At 40.0% G+C, this 16,604-nt stretch overlaps 1 protein-coding gene across 3 annotated transcripts in view; it reads left to right on the plus strand.

Moving 5' to 3' along the window:
• The window catches only part of Appl (amyloid-beta-like protein), a 47,191-nt gene that overhangs the window by 20,541 nt on the left and 10,046 nt on the right, over positions 1-16,604 (plus strand). For all 3 annotated transcript variants that reach the window (XM_071710057.1, XM_071710056.1, XM_071710055.1), the window contains exons 2-6: positions 7,822-7,875; positions 8,472-8,603; positions 10,741-10,867; positions 14,079-14,169; positions 14,772-14,902. In XM_071710057.1, coding sequence (XP_071566158.1) covers positions 7,822-7,875; positions 8,472-8,603; positions 10,741-10,867; positions 14,079-14,169; positions 14,772-14,902 — 535 coding nt within the window. The remainder of the gene's footprint in view (positions 1-7,821; positions 7,876-8,471; positions 8,604-10,740; positions 10,868-14,078; positions 14,170-14,771; positions 14,903-16,604) is intronic.

Here is a 16,604-nt window from a genome sequence, read left to right on the forward strand (position 1 = left end):
CGAACTTTATTATTAATTGTATCTCTAAAATTTTATTAAAACAGGGTATACCGGAGTTGTGAAGGATAAGTTTTCGATTAAATTAAAGAATGATCTATCAGAGTATCGTTTAAAGTTTAATTTGTCAAATCTTTTCTTTTTAAATTATACATAGTTCGTGAAGATCAGATATTTTTCCTAAAGAAAAGTGATCTCAATCTTCGACTAAATATAGAGGTCGCTTCGTTAAAAATATCAGATATATTACCGAATATCGCGCATATATTTCTCGTCTTTTTTTTCATATCTCTTGTTACTATTTCATCGTATATCGGAACTAAGTCACGTGAAAGTTCTGCTTGTATACGCAGCTTAATGCGCGCTTCCTCGCGGGAATAGTTAGCCCGTATTATAGTTAGCGCAGTGTGCAACGTCGCCAACCCCCTAAATGTGCGGCTCTGAGGTGGTGTTGAGCAAGCCACGATGCCGACCGCACACGTCCCAGGAGATTCCGTCGCTGATATCTCCAAGTAATTTCCGCTAACGAGGAAACCATTCCGAACGGAAAGTAGCGTTTTCGAGACAGAGAGAGAGAGAGAGAGAGGGGGGGGGGGAGGAGGCACGAATATTGATATTCCAGTCAGGCAGCAAGCGATGTTATTTTAATTGAATCTTCCATGTCACATGCTGTAGACAGACACGTAATGAGTATAGATGTGTTTTACTTTTTGCAATCGTGATTTCTACTACAGGGAAATCTCCGGCTTAAATCTCTCAAAGTGTACGCTAGCTTGTGAAGAGAAAGATACATTGTAAAAACTATTATCAGTCAAATAAAAATAATGCATGTCTATCTAGGGAAACACTTATGTAGGATACAAACCAGAACTCTTTTTTGAAACATATTAGGAAAAATCACATAACAGGAAAAGTCCTCGAAGCTCTTTAAGAGAATATTATCAATTACATTGAAATTCAAAAAAATATCGTGCAGACTTTACGGAGGTATGATAGGTTTATCTGGATTAAGCACAGCAACTACTTTAAGACAACAATTAAATGACCGTTAAATCTTCGAGAAATCTACTTGGGAAAATACTATCTAGATTTCAGCCAGTGCAGCGTAGCAAATGTATTGTGTACAATACTTATCTCTTGTAATATTTAAAAATATTATAATATAATAATATATTAATAATATTAATAAAATATAACTAAATTTAAAAAGATTTAAAAAGAGAAATTTTGTATAAATATTATAATTGTTTATGTGTTTCAATTTACCTCAAGTATTTAATTATGTCCAAAATATCGTCAAAAGATAAATATATAAAATAGATGTAACATAGAATGCACAATATATGTATATCTATATAATACACACACATACACACACACACAAATAAATATTATATACACTACCGTTCAAAAGTTTGGAAGCACTTACTGTTGTTTTTCTTAAGGAAGTAGTGCTTCCAAACTTTGGAACGGTAGTGTATATATAGGTATTACACATACTGTTATGTCAACTTTCATGCTGTAGATGGAGTCGGACATAAATAATTTCTCGTATTCAATACACGAATAATTACATATATATAATTGATGGAAACATAAACATGTGTTGTGTTTTATTTCCAAGATCATATATTTTTTGGAAATGATGGGGCTTTCCCAGGTCTACCCTACTAATAAATTGAAGCAAACATAAATTTTACAATTAATTAGAAAAGATGCTGATTCGACCACTGAGGCTTGGTAAAGATGCCCGTCACGGAATGTAAAGAGGTCCTGATTCGAACCCTGGCTGGGGTGATATTTTTTATAATAAATTTAAGACTTAAAAAGGATGCTTATTAGCATCAAATGTTAAATCGGTTTAAGTATGTAGATTTACTCCAACAGAAGTTTCAACAGAAAGCTGTCTGACAAATAATCATCACACAGACTGAGTTAAAAAACAAAGCTTCCTACAAGGAAGCAAAAGTATACAAAATTCACACAGAAACATTATTATTAGGCTATCAAGATCCAGCCCGATCGAAAATGGCATCTTCTCTAATTAATTGATAAGATTCGTGTCGGTTTTATTTTACTTATTATTGTTCAAATTATTATTAAATTATTATTAGGCGATAGTGACTGAGCCGATAAACTCGACTTTCTATTTTTCGGGTTTTTTCTTAATTATGCAGCTTCGTAGTAGTATACACGATTTTCGGCTACATGTGCTATTGTGCTTACAGTTTTGTTACATTCATATTCGATAGTTATGTTTCCTCGATTGTGTTAACTTTTATACACCACTTACTTAGACATTTTGGGGTTCGTATCGTAGATCAGAAATGATGATGATGGAGAAGAATGTATGTAGAGGAGTGTAGTTGAATGATATATGTGGAGAATGTATCCCCGAAAACACCATGCGACTCTGTGAGTCACGATAGTGAGACTCCACAAGTAGGATAAACCGACCAGTGAATGACCAAAATCACTTATATATCACTTATATAAAAAGATCATGGATCGAAGATAAATGATTTTGTAATGAAAATTAAGAGAAAAATTCACAGATGACGTTGAGATCGGTGTTACAGTTATAAAGAGTGTCGACTCAAACTCAAGAGGAGAAATATTTACAAGGAAATATTTCTCCTGTCGATGTGTATGTTCCGGGATAGATTAGAATTTTACTATCTAATATCGCCGAACGATGGGGCAGCTTTATGTAAAATAATGAAGGTCGCTTTATCGAACAACGTGTGCCGCAGGTGTTCAAGGTTACGAGCTTTTTGGATCCCACCTTCTCCCGCGTAAAAGCGAACGTAAACCGCAGGATGCGCGTATCACCGACAACAAGTTCGGAATACACTGGACACACACCACGTTCGGCCAGTCGATAAGCCGGCCACCGCAATCTGTGTGGTGATCATGTCGAACTCCGAAGTGCTATTGCAATGTGTCGATTTATCGGAGAAACACAAAGCCGCCTCTAATAGCCCACGATTAGAATCGCATACTCAATTTCCGTGAGATAGTAAAAAAAATGCTGTAATAACTCTTTTTAGTATTGAGATAAGCTGAGTTTTAGCGATTCATGATTCTCGACATTTTTTCCCAAACGACAAATAGAAACAGCGAGTGATAGCAGTTAGAGAATTACATTTTTATGTAATTGGAAAACGTTATATTTTTTTATATTTACATAAAATATTTTTTATGCGTGCATGAAATATCTTTAAATATTTTTTTTATATTTACATGAAATATGTTTTACACATGCATGAAATATCTTTAAAAATTTAATTTATAAAAAAAGTACTTTATAAATAATAGATTAGAATTGATAGCTGTATTTTATATTAATAGAGGAAAGTCCCCTATTATGAGATAGGGATCCTAATATGAGATGGCAGGATTTTTTCATGGTGGGATCAACAGATGAGGTCTATATAGGGCCTTTTAGCTTAACATATCTCATATTAGGATCCTGTCTCATAATAGGGGACTTTCCTCTACGTGTAACAGTATGTAACATTTGGATGTTATTCGACTTGAGAATGATGTTTGTATTTCATAGATATATAGTGTATATTTCAACTGTAATTGTATAAAATCAATATTCAGGCTTACATTTCCAAAATAATCAATTCAAGAGAAACATCATTCATCTAGGAGATACCAATACAAACAAATTAATTTATATAGTTATCAGTTTTTACCAGAAAGTGAATTCTTTAGGTATATAAAAAGACATAAAAAATATAGAATATTTTTTAAGAAATAATTTGTACGAGTAGTACAAATAGTACAAGTAGTATAATATGAAGTGAACAAAAATGAGATGTAATAATTTATTTGATTTCGGACGTGACTGGAAATTCTGGCCCTCGGTTGTTAGCTTCAAACCCGGGAAATTTTCCGTCTGTCTGTTACCTCGGCGGGGTAAACCTACCCCGTGGTTGAACCTGTGCCGGGGGGGTTCCCGAATCGCTTCCGTACATAATGGCACGCCATGTCGCGGATCTGTCCCTGACACAGCGACGCGGATCGATGAAATGCAAAGCGCCGACGGCGTCGCGACGCGACGTCCCGGTCTCCAACGCGAATGGCCGGCCTCGCCGGCCGGCGCGTCGCGATTCGCAATTTGCGAACGTTAAACGAAATTATCGGCCGAAGCGGCGAGCGCCGCCGCCCTTCTGCCCTTTCCGCCACCGTTCGCATCGACGAGTAATTGCATTAGCGCGAATTTTCGAAATGTATCGCTCCATTATAATGATCGTGATGATAGTAACAGTCTGCGTCGCTCGCGCATATCTGATGCCACAGTCAATAATGCGACGTCTGGTCGCGACGCAGTTGTTGCATGTCGCACTGTCGCACAGTCGTCCCCTACGTGTTTTCAAAGGTATATGTTAAAAATATAAAACCTCGTGTTACTTCGCATTTAACGCTTTACGCGATCACCTAATAATCAGTCTAACTTGATATTGTACGTGGAGATTTTTATATGAGATAAAAATAGAGCTTGGAAGTGCATGACTGTATATTTAGCGTCAAGCGTATTAAGATAAATAGCGTCTTAAAACAAACTAATTATCTTCACCTGATACAAAGTGTCAGGATATACGTCAGTTTTTATACTGATTTCTTTTCGTAACATTCCCAAGAGCTCGAGTATATATCTTTGCACTCACACAAAATCACGAAGATGACTCATGCAACTGGAGCGAGTTGTGTAGACAGGAAGTGAAAGGTCGTGTAAGAGTGCTATGTAATACTTTGGATGGGTTTAAATCGCAAAACAGGTTTGGGAATATGGGAATTAAAGTACAAACTGGCCGAGCAGACTCTCGGGACGTCACTGGAAATTGGAACGACGAGATAAAAGGAAAATTTATGTGATAACATTTTTCTTTTTATTTGCTACGTTAAAAATTGATATATATAGGAAGTAAACACAATCAGTCAACTGCAGTGAGAACGGCAAAGTTTAATAAAAATTTTTTAATGTTGCTCTAATATCCCTAAATATAACACATTTCATGTATAACGTATCTCGCAATAAAATTTATTTTTTAAATTTCTTATAATTTTCCACTTTACAGAGATGAAATTCCCCAACATGTTATAAATTTTTCTATTTATCTTAATACAACACTACTCATACATTTGTAAAAATTAGCTGCAATTGCACTAACACGAATTGCTTACATAATTTTCTTTAAATAATACACATTATACAATTAATTTCTTTGTCCCTCTGTCTATCCGCGCGCACGTCCTCTCTATCTAAAAAAATTAATTATCCTCAAATAATATGTCCCATGTATTCCACATCTCTCTCGTATACTTTACTTCCGGAAAATTGATACCTAACTCTTCACGATTTGTCACTTTCGAGTTTGACGTTGCCAGCCATCGTTTCCTCGCGCCGCGCGCCGTCGTAAATCCAACGGCGAAGCGAACGCGCGATTTTTATCCGGGCGGAGCCGATATTTTCCACGGCGACACGCCAATCCCGAATCCCAAAGACCGTAACTCGAAGCGTGACCCCGCTTATGGTTGCGACGCGCGCGGTGCATGCCGATATTCACCAAGTGCACATGTGCAACCGCATGAGGATGCGTCGTCGCGCGATCAAAACAAGTAGATACGCCGATGGCGGGTGCGACGACGTATTCCCTCGCGTTTTCTCGCGAAATTCGATATATCTGCTCGAGATACTCGATACGACTCAGACGCGACCTTGTCAATGAAATGAGTCGACAATGCGGGGCACGTAGGTGATTTTAGCGAGATATGATCATTGCGGTTGAACGTCGCTCAGCCACGAGCTCCGGAAAGGACTCCCATGGAAAGACCCAGTGACGGGGAAAGTCAGGGAAATTGAAAACGTTCGGGAAGTATCGCGAGGAAATTACTTGCACGAAAAATGAGAACTTTATTATTGCCGTGGCTGCTATTGCATATCCGATGTGAAAGTAATCGAACTTCGCTGCAATAGCACAAATTATTTGATGTTACAGCGAAATGGCTTATATTGAAAAATCTTGCTGAGCAAATTTGTTCGCAGAATTCGCTACTAAAGGCAAATTTAATTTGCCGCTAAAGCAAAATACGGTCTATCCCTAACAAATATTGCTGACGTTGCAACGAAGCAATTTGCTGTTATACGGCCGTAATAATGCACGAGCTTTAGATGATACTGCAATTTTTATGCGTCGTGGCGTGAAGCTCCTTTCCGATTTTACGCAATCTTATGATAATCGTTTCACTCGGGGGCGACTGTTGTTGGGAGCAATATATCACGACATCCGATATAATGAAATTAATATGCTCCGCGCGGCGGTAAACGGGCAGCTGACTGTCCGCAAGTACCGTCGTGCCTCCTTGATGCGTTAATGCATTAACCGAGGATTGTTCGTAATTATCGGACATTATCGAGTGATATAATTAGTTACTTGAGTATTATAGAACGACGTAATTATGCTACTACCTTTTCTAACGACTTCCTGTTTGTATGCAAAACAGTTGTCGTAACTGGCGTTAACGTGTCTCATTTCGTCCTTAAAACACATAAACGAGAGGACGTAATAAAAAACCATAATTTCTCAATTGTCTTTTTTTTTAAGTGATATACTGATGTACGGAAAATAGTCCACACATGTTTGTTTTATTTCGAATTTAGTAATCGACTTCCTCTCCAATATCGACTTTTTCTTAAATGTAAAATATTGCTGCTCACATAATTTTTTAATTAGGAACATTCGAATAGGAAGGCTCTAATAAAGACCGAAATTATTAAAATTTCTTGAAAATGAATATTGGAATTTAGAGACATTTTACATGCATAAGCAGAGCAATATACTTAAAACGCAGATGAGATGTGTCATATTTTTATTTACGTAAGCTCTGTATTAAAAGTTAACTTTTTTCCTGGTTGGCATGGCGAAATGAAACGTCCCCATTACGAGGCTTTCGCTGCGAAAACGTTGACGTTTTAACGATTGGACGAGAGATTACAGGCTACTATCGATCGGATGAAACGAGTGGGTTTATGTCATCATCTTTAACGTGTTTTAGCCGAGTCAGCATTCGTTTTCATTAGGTTTTCCTCTTCAAAATAACAGATTTATCTGCAAAACCGAACTAGTTTTGCAGAAATAATCACGCGAAATTCGGAATAGTTCAATTTGCGTTAAATAAATGTGAGATAAACGTGGAATAATATAAAAAATAAAACAAATTTCTGTAATGATTGAACATCGCGGTTAATGGAAGAATATTCCTACACATGACTTGTTAACAATTTTCTGTTAATCATTCAGATGTGGATTTCTGTTCCCTCTTTGTTCTTCTCTTTCAGGAAAAATAACGCAAAGTTTTACAAAATACGTCTTATAAGTACCTGACCTATCTTATAAATAAATATTTACTGTATATTGGTCGATAAGTTCGCTATATTACCTGGGAAGTTTACGTTTAATGGGAAAGGAAAATGTATACGCTTACTATATCAAAGGAAAATACATACTTTGTGTGTACTCTAGTCACGTCGTAGGAATAATGCACTCAATCGTCTCTTTGCATTTTTTTGCCCCCTTTTATTCGCTAAATACATTTCCTTTTCGTAAACGAGCCAAGCTTTTTTTTCTTCTTTTAAATCAGGCAGTTCCGTAAAGCGAATAAACTACTTGGCGCATTCTGCCCGTCAAAGATTTAAATTCACGCGAGTAGGTACACGTTTATCGGGGCGAAAAACGTTTTAACCACCCCGTTTCCGCTCCTTCGGTCTACATGCAGTCGCTTTCAAATATTCTCTCTCACTTTGTGTTGCAGGCGGTGTCGGAGAGGCTCGAATTGGCACCAGCTGGCGGAAGATCAGAGCCTCAGGTGAGTACCGTGAGAGACTTCGTTCCAGTCTTATTTCCTTTTCGATGAAAACTCCACAAAATTATGTACTTCGCGAAAATTCGTTGTTCACGATTGTCCTTATTACCTTTCGCGCTTTTGCTCAAACGAAACAGCCTAACTTATCTATTTAATTAAATTATTGAATGTAGGATTTTTTGAAATAAGATTTGTTAGACGCGTATTAAAGATTTAGATATAACGTAACATGTGGTATTGTATAACGTAAGAAGTACAAATTTTTCTGTGGATAACATTTTTAATCTTTTTTTTTATCATAAAAATGTGTGTTAGAAAAAAAGTATATACATTTTGAAATGAAGTAAACGTGTGCATGCATGCATGTCATCTCCGTCAGAGACAACTCTTAATGATCGTAAAGACAAGAGAAAAAAGTAATAAAAAAGTTTATTAGCTATTGCAATATCCGTTTGTCGAAAAGTAAAGACTGACTATTGAAACAATCGGCTTCCCGAAAAGCGAAACACTTTGATGAAGTTGTTGACTGAGTCACCAAATGTGTTTTCCGCTTGGAAGCTAACGCGTGCCTTTAATGACCGTATCTTTCCTCAACAAAGGTCGCTACCTTGTGCGAACCTGGCGAGGTATACCTTGCTCAGCACATGGGAGAGCAGGGTCGATGGGTCTCCTCGACCGACAAGAAGAGCTGCATGACGGACAAGCTGGAGATCCTGGAATATTGTAAGAAGGTAAGAAAAAAAAAGTCTATATAAGATCACGCAACCATTAAATTCTTTCACACGTATAATGTCGGAGATCGGCGTTAGGCATGTATAGTCGATTAAGAGTTATATATAGACATTAAAAATAGATCTCTGACATTTTTCTATTATCAAACTTTCTGACACTCCTCTTCGCATCTTCCGTTCTACGAGGCGCGCGCGTAAACATTTTGCTAGCGAGATCATCCGAAGTTCTTAAAAGAAACGTTAACGATTCAACGCTCTGCCGCAGTCTCGGTTACATAAGCTAAAATCAAAACCTATTAAGGTAAATGTACCAATGCCGGGACACTTAAGACCGCCTATGCCTGGACACCTTTATCAATTTAGTTTTTAAATAACTATAATGCGAATTAAAATCAAAGATAAAAATATAATACAAGAAAAATATATTTATCTTTGATTCTTTGATTTTAATTCGCATTATAACTTATTTAAGGACTAAAATGATAAAAATGTTCAGACATTAGGTACGTGTCCAAGCATTGGTACGTTTACCTTATACGGTTAACTTTAATTACTGAAACTGGCAAGGTCTTATTTTTAAACGTTAACTTTCATTGATGCATTTATTTATCGTTATTACCCACATGAAATATCTAATCTTTTGTCACGTTTTTTTTTTAAGTATTGAACAGAGTTCGTAGCTTATTGAAAAAGATTGACAGTAAGGAGAGATTAATGATAGGGATAATGACGATATCGTACGCACGATTTACATTCCGAATCCTTCGCAAGTAGAGCACGGTGAAAGGCAAGACTGGCGTATGGATTACCGGATAATAACGTTCTCCAGCTTACGCGACACGTTCACGCAATCCACTGTGCGTATAAGACAGGGACAAGTGTGCAGCTTGCATATGCGTACGTGCTCGTACTTGTTCATGCACGAGCAGAAGAAGACGAGCTATTGTCACTTCGTGCATCGGGTGCCGATTTAAATTACTGTCTCTCTGTCGTTTGGGAAACATCAAAATGTAAATCGTTCGAGTCGCGATACTTAAATTATTAAACGAAGTCATGAGGATCGGGACCAAACTTTCGAATCATCGTTCTCGACGTCGGCGTCGACGACTATTCAGGGAGAAAATCGGGCCCACTCGCGAGCGAATTATTAATTAAGCCTGGGCGTGTTATTTAACATCGCGCCCAGCGGTGCTGCCGGTGCCCTGCAGGCAGGATTAAGTCGTTTATAATCTTCCGGAGCCGCGTAAATCGAATTTTCATCCCTTCGTTGACGCGCTTCAGTCGCGACAAAACACAGAATTACGCGGTTCGTTACCTTTCACCCGCCGTTCCACCGTGAAAATAACGTTAATCTTCGCCGATGACTTTATTGCACGAGTTTGCACCGGTCCGCAATCGTTGCATCGCGAATTATGTCGTGCTTTGCTTAAATTTCTTCGCATTAATATGTGTGCGAGCTCGCTAAGTACGGTATTCGCGTGCCGTCTAATCTTTCCTACCCGATAGTTCGCGAATACCTTCGCGAGAGACCTTTAATCCTCAGCGAGAGATTAAAAGAGAGGAATTTCCGAAGATCCAGTTATTTGAATCCCCCTTTAAATTGATCGCTACAAAACAAGTCGAGAGAAATTCTTGCAATTTAAATTTAAATTGAATTTAGCAACATTGTAAACAACGCGATTCCTTTACTATTATTTTCTCTTTATTCTTATAAATTATAACAAATTTTAGTAAATTTAATACATGTAAGTTCTTAACGTTGATTCCCATTTCGAGATCGGATCGGATCGGATTGTAAAAAAAAATACATGTCACACGGCTCTGAATTGCGTTATCGATCCGCTGTTGGAACTAACGTCGCACAACACGAGTCTCATTAGATTTAATTTGCACATTACGCGAGCACCACGTCGCGAAACGGCTCGCGGAGTAAGAACGCGCGTTCTTTTTTGCGGCCTCTTAAACGGAGATTAAGCAGTCGTTCGTTCGCGATAATAATAGGTTCGCCGAGTGCGCGTGTGTGCTCGATAATTACCTTTGGTCGCGCGATTACAGGCTGGTCGGACCACCTGCTAATGTGGTACTTACGGGTCCCTTAATCCGTGCCTGATCTCTTTTTTTTTTCTTTTTCTTACAGGCTTACCCGAAGAGAGACATCACCAACATCGTCGAGTCGTCGCACTACGTCAGGGTGAGCGGATGGTGCAAACCCGGAAGAACCAAGTGCAAGCTCTCCCGATGGGTCAAACCTTACAGATGTTTGGGTGAGTGGTAATTTTACTGATACTTCTGCGCCATGGTAATCCTAAAACCTGACGTTGCATGCTGCAATCTTTCGTGAGCGCCTGTCGTCGGTGTGGCCCAAGTGCCCTTCTCGCGAGATTAAAGATTAAATCCCTATAATTTCAGCGGGTTAAATTTTCGCTGTGTGTAGGCGAGAAAGAAGGTCACGCCAATTTTCTCCGTATCTATATCGTAATCAATCTCTTTTCGGGTCAGTATAAAGCGCGCGGGTAATCTGTCACGGATAACGTGAGACACGTAAAACCGCGGAACAGGATATTCGAACGGGATATCGAAATCAATATAATAATGTAACTGTCAGCATATATGTCAATACCATCAGCGTGGATTTCTGTTTACGACAATACGCGGTATGGATCTCTCAATCTCAATATTCGCCGCATCGATATCGCCAGGGCTGATGGCGGGATACCATAATATCGGGGGGGGGGGGGGGGCTCGACAGTCGTAAAAATTCTCGCGAGACTCGCGATAACGTTCGATTCTTGGCTGGCTTTGAAAATTGCAAAAGGAGAGAGAGAGAGGGCTATCCGCGCGCGGCCGCGGGCCGGGCGGCCGGTCGCCGATCGATCGATAATGCGGCAGCGGGCGGCACGGCCGCGCGGCCGTGAGAAACGGAGAGATCGATCTCCGGCGCGGCGGAGATTTAGTTATAAATTTAGCAGGGCGCTCGATCTGCTCCGGACAGAAGAATTCAATTTGTAGAGTCAATACGCTGTGTAACGGACAACGCGATATCTGCTGTCGGATTGTCTGCCCGGCTGCCTTCCTGATCAGCCTTTTTTTATCGCGCTGAAAAACGAAAGGAACTATCGCGAACGTGACGTCGCGCGGCAGCGCGACTCAAGATCGCACTTACTTTTCTTTTTTTATTTTCCTCTCCCCTCTTCTCTCCTGCCCTTCCGTGTATGAGCACTCGAAGCGACTGTCAAGCATGTCTTCTCGAAGCAATTGTATCCTTATTGCAGCTCTCGCGAGCTCTATTCCATGCGATTGAACGATTCAGCGCATGCGGAGGGTAAGAAGTAGATTCGTAATTTATTAAGTCTATTTTATGTACGACGTTAATTAAAGTGGACCTTATGAATTATAAACTTACTTCGTTCCTGCGCAGAACTCTTCAATTTGCAAGGAGCACTTAATTGCGGAATATTCTAAATCGAATAACGCGAGAAGTTTGAAGAAACGGTAGGAAAAACGTGAGACATTTATTAAGATGAAGGAAGAATGTATTTATGCAGGGAGCATCTCCCTATTACATAATGTAATACTTTATTTTAATCAGAGCTTTAACGTAATTTTAATTAGCGTCAGTAAATATATTTAATTGGAGACCGAGGAGCTGCGGAAATAACGATGACAATTTTCTTCTATAAGATTTCTTTTAAAAATCCCTATTTCAAATTTTTCTCACAAATCGCTATTAAATCTTGGTTCGATATACGTGTAACACACTTTACAAACAATATTGATTCAACGTCCATATTCCTGTTCTATTTTAAGTACCTCTTTATCTATACTTAAGTGTCATTGAAATGAATAATTGAACCAAAACGTGAATAGGAGTAATGACACAAAACACGTCTGTCTTTTGGTGATACATTCCCTTGAGTGCGATCCCGTAAGTGGACGGCAGTCATTTATCCGTTCACGTTTTTAACAGGACGAGAACTCTGACCCGTACTCCGTATTATCTGTTTTGACTGTAAGAACACGCCGTTAGAGCGCCGAGATCCACGTACCATTTTCTAATCGTGTTAGATAAATGCCATTATTCCGGTATGCATGGCCACGTGTAGAGACGGTCACGGCCGTTCTCTTAAACGTCCGCATGTCTTCGGTTGCGTGTCTCACGTCCTACAAAGCTCCATTAGCCACTTCCTTGTCGAGCGGTCTAAAAAAAGAGATCGACCGTGAAACGTCAGGTTTTTATTACCGCATTTTTATACAACTGCCTCGTTTCAATAACGCTTGAAATGTTTTTTGCGAAAATGTACTCGCATTCGTCTAGTTTTCCTTTACCTAACTTCTGCCGGCGGCGCTCTTGTGGAAGAGTGATACGCGAATGTACTCAGACAAATCGGGCGAGTGGTTAATACCCTCGAAGAGTCTGCGTGACTAGTTCTATTGATCAGCGCATCAGCCGTGGTGAACGTACCGATGCGTCATCCGCTCTAGACGCGTATCCATTCCACCGTCTCTTCTCTCTCTCTCTCCTCTTCCTTATTTCGCGCGTTCTTCCATCACGTTTATGAAAGTAGCAGACATTTAGACAAATATACTACAATATACTACTGCAAAATTGTTACTCTTGCTTTTTGTATTCCGTGCTTCTACATTATATCCGCAAACGCAGATTCTTATGTATAATCATTTGTACGTGATATACCTATACGTGCGCATAAAGTGTCTCGAACATAAATATTTTAGAAGCAGATTCTCCGATAAATCTTTAGGAAAGTTTTAAGAGAGGCTATTACTATGCTGAAACTGTTTAATATTCAACATTAAGCGACTTGATAATTAAACCTGGAATTAAAATTCTGAGAAAATGCTTTTGAATTTAAATGAACAATAAAGTCTCGTTATTTGCTTATACTTTTAGAAGCGTAGTTCGAGAGGAAATTTTTCATCTTGAATTGTTTATTATTTGTGAAGATTATTACCTTGACATTTTAGTTTAGGAAAAATCCTCTCTGGGACTGGATCAAAGAATCTGTCATTGAAATTGCAGTTACAGAATTCTGAAAGAACAGAAGAACTTAATACATGAAGGATCTAGAGATGCAATAATATAAAATTAAAGTATCGAGCGCATGAGATTTTATTTTAGACGAGCATATATAAGGTTTCACGAATCCCTCATACGCCGGGTTCGTTATTGATTTCAGGCGTTTCATATATCTCGATATATGCGCACAGGTATATAAATAGTCATCGGCAGATTCGTGCTTCGGCTGCCAATATAATTCGTCGCAATATAATTCGTAGAATTCCCTCTTTGCAGAAAGAGATAGAGAGAGACGGGGGGGGGGGAGAGAGAGATCTGCATCGTCGCTCGGTCGAAAGAGCGAATAAGAATAAATACCGGCGATGCGCGACCTTTACTAGTTTAATCGAGCCTTTCCCTGCATTCTAGCCACTGCAATATGTACCGTTTCCTACTTTCAGAGGGACCCTTCCAGAGCGACGCACTTCTCGTGCCGGAGGGCTGTCTCTTTGATCATCTTCATAATCAAACAAAATGCTGGGAGTCTCACAGGTAACGAGCGTATATGCGCGTCAGAATATCGTCTGCGCCAAACGGAATTAATTTCTCGAGTGAGCTTAGATTCACAGAGTGTCGCGTTTCGTCAAAGCAATCGAGCGATTCGGGGGAAAAAAAAAACAGATTAAGCACCAGTTCTTCCGTTTCTTCGCGAAGAAGACTCAACGTTTGATCCAATTACTCCGACAATGATCCGGCAATCACCGTCAAATTGACTGTTTATTTACTTGATTATATTAATAGCGAGTTTTTATACAAAACAGATTTTCTCTCGCTTTTGTTTCTTCATTGTTTTCGCAATTGTACGCGCTATCGCAAACTTATTTTACCACATTTGGTCATTTTTATCTTGTTATTCTGTTACTTTATCGTACAACCAAGGGTACTACATTTAATTACTTCGCTAATGAGTGACGCAACCTAGCTGGCTGCTATTTGCGGCGCTTATTTTACACCGACGTAAAGTAAACCCAACGTAGTGTAGTTTACGCCGGTGGAGATCGTTATCAAAACCCCTGTTTATCGCGTCGCGGTATATCAGGAGCGCGCGTTTGCCCGAATACACGTGACTGCATCAAATGGATTCGTGTTTCCAGATGGAATGCCACGGCGGCGGAGACCTGCCGGGAGCGAAACATGAATCTGCGTAGCTTCGCGATGTTGCTGCCGTGCGGCATATCTCTGTTCTCCGGCGTCGAATTTGTATGCTGCCCGAAACACCTGAAAGGTACGTAACGTACGTACGCTCTGCCTTATCACCATTCATTCGTGTTCTCATTTTCACGCGCGCGCGGATCTCGCGGATCTCGAGAAGGGAGTCGCGGGGGTACGGAGACCGGAGACGCGAGCGCACACGCGCGGGCAAACGAGCGAGCCCCCCATCGCTCGTATTTTCGTATTCGCGAGAACCGCACCCGGCACTCACGTTCATCTTCATGCATATTCTATCGGTGCGAACGTTTCGCTGCGTCCGCATCTCCATACCGTGACATCCTTTCCAGACGCGAGCTCCGCGAGCTCCGCGAGCTCGGGTGTCTTCTTGGCGCGAGGTCATTTTACCGTAAAGTGGAAATACTTGTGACGATCTTATTTCGAGACTTAACGCGCGAATCCCGTCTGTCTTTTGTTGGATACGTTGAGCTTTCGATGTAATGAAATTAAATTGCACTCCGGATTGCATTTGTGCTATGTAAAATATCTCTGGACAAAAGGTTTTAAAACATTTTCGAGAATTGCAATTTTTATATTTTCCCTCTATTTCAAGAATAATTTAAGAATGGCGTTTATTCTTTGAAATAAGATCATCATACTGTAATCTCTAATTAAATCTAGTTTATTATAATGTGCAAATGAATAATGGAGCGATGAACCGTTAAACGATCTCGTTAGATGTCAATCCATTGATCATCCCACTTTATCATTTACTTTGATGATACTATCAAACTCCCTCTCTTACGTTTTTATCAAGCTTTTCAACGCCTTTACATTATTCGATTTTCGTTTTGATACCACGCCGCGCTCTATTATTCCTTCGCTTTTCTGTTATTTCTCATTTTGTAGAACGGAACGATTAATGGAACGCGTGTCTATCAAAAAGCATATCGGAAGAAAGAAGACGGCGAGGCATGAATATTTACGACGAATTCGCGGCGTATTTATTGCACGGTGGAAATACTCGGCATTTACGCTGTTCGTTTCCAATCGACTGTCGCAAAGAACAAAGAGAAAGAGAGAGAGAGAGAGAGAGAGAGAGAGAGAGAGAGAGAGAGAGAGAGAGAGAGAGAGAGAGAAAGAAAGAGAAAGAATGGCTATAGAAGGGTGCAAAGAGGGTGTATTAAGCGAGGGGTGCCACCTACCTTCGCCTCGTCTCCTTCCTCGTTTCCTTCCAGCACCCCGGGTGGCTCGTGCCACCCTTCGCAAGCTCTCTCTTTTTCTCTCTCTCTCTCTCGCTCGCTCTCTCCCTTTCCCTCTCTCTATATACATATATATCTCTCTCTCTTTCTCTTCCACTCATCGCAAGCTCTCTTGTCTTCTCTCTCCCTCGTGCAATCAATAATGTTCGCCGTCGACGTTCCCGACGACTGCGCAACGTAACACGCCGTAGCTTTCGGCGTCGCTGCGCAACTTTTCTTTCCTACACACCACGTATATAATGGGCTCGATTAGCACACACGGGGCTGTCCGTTTTGTCCGCTATGTACCGCCCGCTTGAATCCATATACTCCATTATTTTCAGCATAGGAAATGTAACTTTGGAGGATGACGTGTTGTCCAGGGGATGAAAAATGGGCTGCGCGTCGTACGCCAAATAAAATCGGGATACACGTATTAGGGTATGACCACTAGTCAGGCGGATCAGTTTGGTAATTGATGTTACTTGAACAGAACGTGGAATTTCCATTTTTGTGGAAACCGCCGACTTTAGTAAG

This window comes from Temnothorax nylanderi, unplaced genomic scaffold, assembly GCF_030848795.1.
Source record: "Temnothorax nylanderi isolate EJ_2023f unplaced genomic scaffold, tnyl_v1.0 TNYL_tig0084_pilon, whole genome shotgun sequence".
NCBI lineage: Eukaryota > Metazoa > Arthropoda > Insecta > Hymenoptera > Formicidae > Temnothorax > Temnothorax nylanderi.